General features: G+C 38.8%; 1 protein-coding gene across 1 annotated transcript; it reads right to left on the bottom strand.

Moving 5' to 3' along the window:
• Positions 1–5,938: 5,938 nt before the first annotated feature.
• LOC145291056 (uncharacterized) lies at positions 5,939–6,658 on the bottom strand. The gene has a single exon (XM_080136565.1). The coding sequence runs from the start codon at positions 6,656–6,658 to the stop codon at positions 5,939–5,941; it is 720 nt and encodes a 239-aa protein (XP_079992691.1).
• Positions 6,659–11,437: the final 4,779 nt, after the last annotated feature.

Here is an 11,437-nt window from a genome sequence, read left to right as displayed (position 1 = left end):
ATGTACAGGAAGACGGTCATATATCACATGCGAAAGAGAAGTTCAGTTCTCTCTCTGGTCTGGAGAGAAACAAATTTCATGATTAAAAGAGAATTTATATCTAGTGTGTGTTGAGCGGAGTCGGGTTATATACATATATGCATTTTATTTTTTCAACAGGATCTAAATGAATGTTTTGTTCATTTTTTATTATATTACCTATGATTGGAGCTACATTATAAAATCCTTTTCTCTGTTTTATGGTGTTAATGTTTGAAATTAAAACAGATTCAATAAGTCTCCGTTTAGCTCTATCTGGGCTGGATTTTAAAATTTTTGCCTGTCCCAAGCCGAAAGGGTGGCCGTGTTTGACACAGTGGGAAAAGAGTGCATTTAAGGGGTGCCCATTTCTTATGTCCCTTTTATGTGCGCTTAGTCTGATTTCCAAAATTTGCTGTGTCTTACCTATATATGATTTTTTGCAATCATTACATGGGATGGCGTAAATACCGGCTTTGGAAGTGGAGATTTCAGCGGGATGCTTGCTAGTTTTTAAAGTTCGCTTTATAGTTAAGGAAGTGGTTTGTACTGTTTGTATGCCTAGATTACTCAGAGTATTGCAAATTGTGTCGTTGTTAGTGTGGGTAGGTATAAGAAGATGTCTATTTAGTAGTGGTGTATCTGGTGTGTTCTGCTTTTGTTTGTCTATGTTTGAGTATATTTTGATGGCTTTTTTCTTTGTTTTAGAGATAAGGTAAGTTGGGTATTGTAAAAGTTTTAGTGATTCGGTGATATGTGTCATTTCATTTTCGAGATATTGAGGGCTGCAGATTCTAAGGGCACGTAAGAAAAAAACCGATGATCATGCCCGTTTTTATTTTATCACTGTGGTTCGAGTAATAGTGTATATAATCATTTTTGTGTGTACTTTTTCGATGTACTTTAAACATAAGATCGTTTTCACATCTTATGATAAGTACATCAAGAAAGGGTAGGGAGTTGTTATGTTCGGATTCATATGTAAATTTTATGGGGGGTTCGACTGAGTTGAGTTTATTTTTTAATTCTTCTATGTGTGTATTTGCGGGGAGAAAAATGAGGATATCGTCAATGTATCGAAAATAAGTTGTGTTTGCAGGTATTCTAAATTTAAAAGAGCTAGTTTCTAAGAATTCTAAGAATAAGCAAGCGAGTATCCTACTGAGGGGGTTTCCCATGGGGAGTCCGAATTTTTGTTTATAAAAATAGTTATTAAATTGGAAGTGGGTAATGTTTGTGATAAGTTTAATTATCTCTATTAATGTTTTCGGGGAGAAAGGTAGATCAATTTTAATTTTGTTTTTACTTCTAAAACATCTAAGCAAAATAAACATTGATCGACCTTTCTCCTACAACATCTAAATAAAAACAGAACAGAAAGAGAACTGAACTTCTCCTCTTTCGAATGTGATATATGACCGTCTTCCTGTACATCCTCGCCTATAAATCCTGATGATGTCCCCTGATATAGGGACGAAACGTTGATTTTATTTTTGTTTTTACTCTTTTAGGTTTTCCTTTTTATTCACATAACGTCTAAAGCATCGTTTATATCTTGCTTTATTTTATTCATATATATCAAATATATATAATATATATATAAAATATAATATATATACAATATATATATATTATATATAATATATATATATATTATATATATAATATATAATATATATATATAATACAAACGTATTTAACTGACTTATCTCAACTAACCAAGTCACCTTTAAATCATACACTCAAAATTTAAATACGTCAACCTTAAACTCGCTTATTTAAGTAACCCTACAAACATTCCAGATTTTCACACCATGACGCGTCTCTATCTTCACCTCATCAGCTCACCCATCCCCACAGCAAAAACAGCACACCCACCCCTATCACGCACACCTCACATTGAAAATCACAAGAATATCCATTTCCCACTTGAACTTAAAATCAAGAGTTCAACCCTTTTAGAGAATACTAAAACGCAATTACCACTTCCCCACCCCCGCCGTAAATACTCCATTAAGAACATGTATGCTCGCCAACATTAACCCTCCCCTCTCTGTCTTTACCGTCTCTACTTCACCACACTTCCTCTTTCCCCTCATCTAATATGCCTCCTTCATCAATTATAAACAAGATAACGAACTATCTTTCTATTAGACTCATACCTCAAGCAAGCTGTAACGCCTCGTTCGAGGTGGCGGCTAGGACTCTTATTTCACTGGATCTCGGCACATGGTCGTCTAGGCTCCTCAGAGGTTGTTATATAATCTGGTATGCTGAAAGCGAATATCGAAGCGGCAGGCAGGAAGAAAGACAATAGTCTATCTACAAAAGCTTAATTCTCATAAAATTATGTACAAATCTTTTTACAATTTTCATTCAGATTTTGTAAGTTCTTTTCAAAGTCTCAACTCTCTTTACAGACAGCGACCGACGGATGGATGAGGTGGGGAGGGGTCCTCTGTCCTGGGAACGGCGGGTTTATACGACCTGTTCTCCCCGAATTCAACGAGCAATCTGTTTAATTTTAGAGCGCATCGACCCGAAGCGGTGGGGTGGAAGTCTCCCCAGCCAATCAAATCACGCTAAACCCCAACAATCTGAGACCCCATTCAAGACTAAAAATCACATAACCTCGAGGTCACCAACCATCACTCAGCCAGTACAATATGTCCGTCTAACATCCTCGCATTTCCTGTTGTTGAGTTTTAGCCGTAAAAATATATTTCTCTAGTTTTCAAACAATATCTATTTTGACATAAAATAAAATATGTATATTTATCTTCTCTATCCACCATCCTTGGGTTATCTGGCGTCACTCGGGAATAAAAGCTACCTCAGCGTAGTTCTAACGCTCCTCAATGGGGGATTACGTTACATTCGCCCCCATTAGACTTCATCGCTTCGTAGAACCAATGGAGTCTAATTCCTTAACACACCACTTCATCCCTTTTACAGTTCGCCGTCAGATTTTTTTTCCACAGACCCCTCTCTCCATCCTCAAATTATCCGTCAACAAGACAACATACACACAATCCCATAGCCACCCTTTTTATGCAGGGTTCTCCCCCTTTTTCATGCAAAGTTCGTAAGAAAGTTAATTCAAAAAAGTTCGTAAAATCATCAAAAATGTAAAAAGTTCAAAGTTGTCAGGGCTAATATAATCATCAAAAATGTAAAAGTTCAAAGTTCGTCAGGGCTAATACAATTCCCTTTTTTTTCACATGCAAACATTTTTTTTTTCTTTGGTTACATATTCTTTTTTTTTTCAATTCACATTAATTATTCAAAGATAAGATAATCATTAAAAATTGTTGCTCCATAAAATGCATTAAGTTTATCAATTACACGTAAGAGTTACTTCCCTTGTTTAAAAGTTTGGACTCCTCTTTTTTTTTCAAATAACATTACTCGACCTTTTTTTCAAGTCTTTATAAGAGTTATTCCCCTTTTTCCAATTTCTTTTCATCAATTTTATCATAGTTCAAATTTTTTTTTCACGGTCACAATTTTCAAGAGTTTTTTTTTTTTCAAGGTTTTTTTTTTTTTCCTTTGCTGCTATCAACAGCACAGTATAACACAGGGTTGCAGTCCTAATCAGGGTTCTCAAAGGACCCGCTTTTTATTGAGTATCTTTGAGTATTATTGGGTATCTTCTCACTTTCAGTAGTTATAGTTGAACCTTCACCTTTTATTTCACAGTTCAAGTCTTCTTTCATAAGCATCTTGTAAGATTTTCTTTCACTGAGGACTTTCCCTCACCGCTATATCATTCAAGGTATCGTTGGGACTTCCTTTCGATAGTTCTCAGCTCAGCGCCTTGCAAGAATCTTAGATAAACCAAAGAGAAAAGAAAAAAAGAAAAGAAAAGATCTTCAAGTCGACTTCAGCTCCTCTGGATTTCAGCATCAGGGAGGTCTTCAGGTTGCATCTCGTTTTCAGCAGCACCAGCAGCTGCATCTTCCAGGACCACAGGCGGTCTTGAACCAGGATCTCTCCCTCTCCTGCCACCTATGCAATTGGCTTCAAGATGCTCATCACCTTGCTTTCCTCTCATCTTCGCTCTCTTCACGCACCATACAACCACCAATAACAGCACAATTATCGTTACTAGCATGCATCTCAAAATTTCCAAAAGTCTAATTTTGGACCATCCATTTCATATGAAAAAAAAATATATCTTTCCGCTTGAGGAGGAAGAGAAGAGAAAAAGAAAGAGAGAAGGAAAAGAACAATTAGTTAAATTTTCAAGAAAACCCAATTCAATTCTTAAACTAATATCTCCACAACCTCTGTCAAGGAATTACTTTCAATTTCCCCAATCTAGGTACATTATTACCCCTCCCCCCATTTTTTTTCTTTTTACTAGATCAACTCATCTTCATAGTACACCTGTTTCTCCCTCCCATTCCCGTTCACAACACCTATGAATGACTACAAGGCCTATGCAGGGCGGAGGCACTGCCATCGGTATCAGGTCACTCCCGGCCGGATCCAAAACCGAGGGCCACCCGATGATCATTACAACGGCACATGCCCCCTCTCCCCGCCATCAGCCCCTATTCACTATTGCCTATTTTTTTTTTAAATTAATATTGATTAAGTTGATCGTACACAATTTTAAAATAGGATGTCAACAGTTCTCTCCCCTTCTGGCCGTAGCTCCCCATAATCTATCTCTCTGAGGGGTTTCCTGGGTCCCTCTCAGTCTCAGTGTCAACCGTTCCTTCAATACGGATAGAGGGATTTGGTCTTCTCCCTCCCAGGTTCCACTTGAACCCTCCGACAGAATTTCACTGCCCGCATTCGACCACTCTCCAGGGTTGTCTCCAACGCCAACGCCCTCCGTAGTCCTCAGTTCGGGAATCCATCCAGATTGGCGCCGATTTCCGGCCTTTTGCAATCAGATTAATTTTTGAAATCGGATTAATAAAACGGCGATCTGGTCTGGGATCGCTGTCTTATTAATCCGATTTCTCAGCATTCTCATAACATCTACAACGAGTTGACCGGGCTCTCCCTCCTCATCAGAGGTTTCCATTTCCTGGGGTGCAACTAAGGTGGCCTTTCGTGGGCCTTTTCCCGATCTCCGCGGAACGAGTTAGACATCATATTCCAATTCCGTCAACTTCAGATCATTGGTGTGTACCCTTTTTATTTTCCCAGCAAGCTGGTCCCAGATTACAAATGAAAGAGAGCTAGTCTGCTCCACTATTCGATAATAAGGAGTCCAACGTTTATCCAGCTTCCCTTCTCGAGTTCGTACCATATCAGAGAGGTGGTAGCACTCTCTATATAGGGATCGCCCGTACACGCCTATATACGCCTACAAAACAAAACTATCCAAATCTCAACTAAAATCAACTTATAAGTTTCAAAAAGCACATATTCTTACAGAGATGCGTCTTACGAATCCAGCGAGTGTCAGAACGTAGGTTAAAATTTCAAAAGAGAGCAAAAAAAAGGGTACAAAAATGGCCAATTGTTCTTCTTTCTTCTTTCTTCTTTCTTTTGAGACGATGTATCTCGGTGTACGAACGGTTCAAGCATCAATCGACTGCTCTTTACACGGAGAAGTGCAGTGACCCATCGCTCATGTGCTAAGTGCTCCTCAGGCGTCCAAGTATGCCACCGCAAACCCCTCCAACCCCCGTAAAACTATCGACATCAATTGTGAGAAGACCCCTGGTGCATTACAGAGGCCAAAAGCCATAACTCTAAAATTAAACAGTCCTACATGACATGCAAACGCCACTTTCTCTTGATCCTCCCCATCGAGGGCTACCTGCCAGTAACCTGATCTCAAGTCCAGGGTGGTAAAGCATCTCGCTTTACCCAACAAAGCCAGTATGTCATCTATTAGGGGCAAAGGCACCCCAAGGGTTTGGTAATGGCATTCAGCTTCTGGAAATCCACACAAAATCTATGTCCCCCCGTCCTTCTTCTCCATGATCACCACGGGGAAACTCCACAGCGAGGTGGAGTGTTCAATTATTCCCGCCTCCAACATCTCAGACACCGCTTCCTCTACAATTTTTCTTTTATGAATCGGGGTTCGGTAGGGTTTCAGCCTCACAGGTGGGTGATCTCCTGTATCAATCTTCATCATCACTGTGTCTGTGCATCCTAATTTCCAATCGCTGGAAGCGATAATATCTCGATTGCGCGCTAGCAGTCTTATTACCTCCCTTTGGTACTCAGACGGGGCTATCACTTCCTCTGTCTTTATTCTGCGTGATTCACGCCAATTCCTTGTCTCCTCTCTATCCCAGGTCCCTATCCTTGGAATTCTCTTAACAGGGCAGGCTGTCCCCACCTGGGTTCCGCATTTAACCCGTACTGTCTTACAGGAATTATTTGTTAACAGCACCGAGAAGCTCCCAGGTCCACTCACTATAGCATCACTAATCGCCACCTCAACATTCCAGTCTCCTTCTTCTAGGGAGGTCACCTGGTATCCATCAGGACTCCCCCTCCTTCGTCCCTGGATCTCTCCTGTTGCGGACACTATTGTTTGGGGAGGAATTTCCGTATCCTCTGAGTTCACCACTGGAAGGTCCTTTAACTGCCTTCGGCCACTCAGGGGAATACCTTTCCTGCCCAACCACAGGTTCGGTGGAGCAAAGGTGACAACTGCTCCCATCCCTTCTAACCAATCATATCCCAATATTAATTCTTCACATAAATTGGGTGCCACATAAGCCTGTAATTGCCCGCTTATCCCCTCTACCTCATAGGGAAGCCTGGTCAGTCCTTCCAGGCATAGTTAGCCCTGGTCAGCCTGCATCAATTCCAGGTCAACCATACATAAACATCCTCTGCCGGCCATCTTTCGATAAGTACTGGATCTAATCAGTGTCACTGAGGCGCCCGTATCAATTAGGGCTGCCACTTTCACGCCCCCCCCCTACAATCTGGCATCTAAGCTCTCGACACTCCTTCAATATACAGCGGACTTTCACCCGCTTTAACCTTTTTCCTTCTCCTGAGTTATCCTTAGGCAGCGGCTTTTCACTCCGCTTCTGCATCAAGGAGTTTCCCCTTTTTCGGGAGCACTCTCTCTGCGTATTGCCTGGCTCCCGACAATGCCAACATTTCCTCTTCGGGCAGCCTCGCGCCATATGACTGAACTGACCATAGGTCCAGCATCTCAGGCGCCCCCTCGCCCCTCGGCTGGCCTGGCTTCCTGGTCTGTAATGGTCATTAGGTCGCAACCCTGTTAGTCTCTTTCCCAAGCCACTCCTGGGCAGGCGGGAGGCGATCTCCACTCTGGCCGCCTGACCTGCGATTTTTTTGTCTGGTGGGACAGGGAGTGGTCTACCTTTAGCTTTTCTTCTTCCCAACCTATGGTCTGCCGCATCTGTACACCGACTAGCCACATGGCTACCATGACCCCGTAAAGGTATTTCATAGGTAAAACGGGCTATTCCTCTTCTTCTCTGAGAGGGCATAGGGGCTCCCTGGCATTCCCTCCTTCTCTGATACCCGTTGGGGCCCCCCTCCTCCCCGAAGGAGAGTCTTCTTGACCCGCCTCGGTCAATACTCTCGATTAGGACATCTCCTCGCATCATTTTCCTGTAACCGGCCGGACCATCCTTCATGACATCAGCTCGGAAATCTCTATCCCTTAAAGCCTCTTCCAATATAGCAGCCAATAACGCCTGCAATGTTTTGATTTCTCTCAGCTTCTCATCCGGAAAAGCCCTTCCAGCCAAACCAGATATCCGGTCGCCGAGGTCAGCTATGCTTTCTCCGAATTGTTGTTATATCTGAATCATTTTTCTCATTGCGTCAGGGGGACTCCGTTCTCCGGAATACTCCCCTTCTAAAGCTGCTCATAATTGCTCCCATTTCAACTGAGGATTATCAGTTATCTGTTGGCAAATAAACCTCGAGGCTGATCCCGACGTGTGTTCACATGCCAGCGAAATTACCTCCCTGTCCGTAAGATCATAAACTGTTTTTTTCTTCAAAATAGAATGTATCCAATTATCCAATTCACCCGGATTTCCTCTAAATTCGGGAGATTCCAATCTCCCCAACAGAGTTAAAGAAATTTCCGCCACGTTCCGCCGTTCCCTGGGAAAACTTTCTGATTGGCCACGCCCTATAACTAACTCAACCAGGGCTCCCGCCTCCCATATATTCTGATCGGTGTCAACCTCTCCCTTCCGCAGGAGCGATTCACTCCTGACTACTTCAGTCGACATTCTCACAATTCATCCAGCTATCCCCTCCATATTGATTACTTCTCTACGCCCAATTAATCGTTTAAACAACAACAAAAATAAGAAATTCCTCTTCAGACTTTAACCCAATATCAACAACAAAAGAATAATAATAAAAAAAACAATTAGACAATCACAAACAAAAAGTTTAGGCAAAAACAAGAAAAAAATTTTTCCACTTTTTCTCCCTCTCCCCTCTCAAGCTTTTAATTCAATAAAGAAAGAAAAAAAATACAAGCCTCATTCAGCGTCAACTGGACCACAATCAATTGTCTTAGCATTAAAAATAACACGCTTTTCTTCTCTCTCTCAAGTCCTTTAATTCAACAACAAAAAATATATATATAACTCAATCCCAGAAAGGAAAAGTCTCCGCGATAGCGATTGGTCCATTTTAAACAACCTTTGCTTGTACCTGCAACCATCACCCCTTCCTTTCATTAATTCATTGATATTACTGCTATGGAAGCACACACAACTACTTGTTGATTTCACGCGACAGCAACCCACGCTGTCTTACGGTCTCTTTCTCTCAATATGATCCTTCTTACTCTCTCTCTCTAATCCTTCTTACTCTCTTTCTCTCTGTAGACCAAATTTGCACAGACAGCAGAAAGAAGAAAAAAAAGGTTCGCTTACCTGCCTGCGTACTATCTGTCTCTCTTGTCGCTCACTTGTTAAATGTTTAAAAGCGTCTCTTTTCTCTCTGTTTTCTCTTTTTTTTTCAAAATGTTCAATCGTTTTTTTTTTCAACCGGCGTTTCTTTTTCTCTCTGTGTTTTTTTTTTTTTTCGAAATGTTCAACCGTTTTTTTTTCAAAACAAATGTCCTTTTCACGCATGCAAATTCTTTTTCTGACTCAAAGTCTTTCTTCAGGCGCTGTTTTTTTTCTTCTTCGGGCGTCTCTTTATCGGTTTTCTTTTCTGTCTCTCCTTCTTTGTTTTCAGAGGTCCCCGTCTGTCTGTCTGTCTCTTTCTTAGTACGTCTTTTCTTCTGCCACCGATAATGTAGGGTTATAACGCAATCCCAACACCGTTTTTTTTTTCTTTTTCCGTGGCAACCCAAGGTCAAATCCTTGTCAAACGGCTCCAAATGTAACACCTTATTCGAAGAGGTGGCTAGGACTCTTATTTCACTGGATCTCAGCACGTGGTCGTCTAGGCTCCTCGGAGGTTGTTACATAATCTGGTATGCTGAAAGCGAATATCGAAGCGGCAGGCAGGAAGAAAGACAACGATTGTAGTCTACAAAAGCTTAATTCTCATAAAATTATGTACAAATCTTTTTACAATTCTCATTCAGATTTTGTAAGTTCTTTTCAAAGTCTCAACTCTCTTTACAGACAGTGACCGACGGATGAATGAGGTGGGGAGGGGTCCTCAGTCCAGGAAACGGCGGGTTTATGCGACCTGTTCTCCCTGAATTCAACGAGCAATCTGTTTAATTTTAGAGCGCATCGACCCGAAGTGGTGGGGTGGAAGTCTCCCCAGCCAATCAAAGCACGCTAAACCCCAATGATCATAGACCCCATTCAAGACTAACAATCGCATAACCTCGAGGTCACCAACCATCACTCAGCCAGTACAATATGTCCGTCTAACATCCTTGCATTTCCTGTTGTTGAGTTTTAGCCGTAAAAATATATTTCTCTAGTTTTCAAACAATATCTATTTTGACATAAAATAAAATATGTATATTTATCTTCTCTAACCACCATCCTTGGGTTATCTGGCGTCACCCCGGAATACAAGCTACCTCAGCGTAGTTCTAATGCTCCTCAATGGGGGATTATGTTACAAAGCCGTTCAAGCGTGTTCTTCCGAATATCTTTACCTGGATTATTTTGCCATCTTTTGTATTTTGATAACTATACTATTGATTCCAATGCTCAAATTCTATTACTCATGAGGATAATTACAATTGAATGGTACATCCACCCAATTTCGGTTATACTCTGTCACCACCGAGAAAGCATTTGGACCAAAGCAAATAAAACACAATCAACGCAACAACGAATAAGGCAGCCCGGTATACTTTTCGAAATATAAAGATATGGGAATATCAATTTCTCCCATGGGCCTATTTTCTGCCCACCCGATTTGTAACCACAAATAACATTGGACTCCTTCCGATAATGGACTACCCATGTTGTATCAACTTCTGCATCAACTTCTCTTTTCATATAATTTTCTCCATATAATTATCCACAACCACCCAAAAACTATTTTCAATAATTGTGCTGAAAAGCAAAATAGCGTCCGTTCACAGCTGAATATTTTGCCAACTGCATATAATTTCCTGTGATGATATCCCATTGTTGAACATCCATGGATTAAGGAAATTAAAATAACACTTTCTATATATTCCTTTGTCAAGCAATAAATTCTTACATCGAATATATGCATCTATATGTTGTTTTTTCAGAATTTAAAATTAAACCACGAAACTTACACATTGGTTCATTCTTAAATATTGAGCTTTTCCTTTTTGGCTGCGATCCCCATGAAAGTATTACTTCAAGTAATATCTATCAGAATTTTCATCTTAATTCTATCAGTATCTTACCTCGCTTATATAATGTACATATATATATATATATATATATAATATACCCATAATATATATATAATATGTATATATATCATACATATATTATATATATATATTATATATATAATATATATATATATATTATATATAACATATATATATATAGTATTTAATATATATATATACATTATATATAATATATATTATATATAATATATATATACATTATATATAATATATATTATATATAATATATATATTATATATATATTATATATATATATTATATATATATATATAATATATATAATATATTATATATATATTATATATAATATATATATTATATATATCATATATATATTAAATATATATATCATATATTATATATTATATATATTATATATAACATATATATCATATATAATATATATATCATATATAATATATATATTATATATAATATATATATTATATACAATATATATATTATATATAATATATATATATATTATATATAATATGTATATTATATACAATATATATATATTATATATAATATATATATTATATATAATATATATATTATATATAATATATATTATATATAATATATATATATTATATATAATATATATTATATAC

Source organism: Euprymna scolopes, chromosome 12 (genome assembly GCF_053919585.1).
Source record: "Euprymna scolopes isolate OS-2025 chromosome 12, ASM5391958v1, whole genome shotgun sequence".
NCBI lineage: Eukaryota > Metazoa > Mollusca > Cephalopoda > Sepiida > Sepiolidae > Euprymna > Euprymna scolopes.
This window is presented reverse-complemented; position numbering and strand designations above follow the sequence as displayed.

Excerpts from the sequence above, each read along its gene's own strand:
- LOC145291056 (XM_080136565.1), bottom strand. The coding sequence starts at position 6,658 with ATGGGAGCAGTTGTCACCTTTGCTCCACCGAACCTGTGGTTGGGCAGG.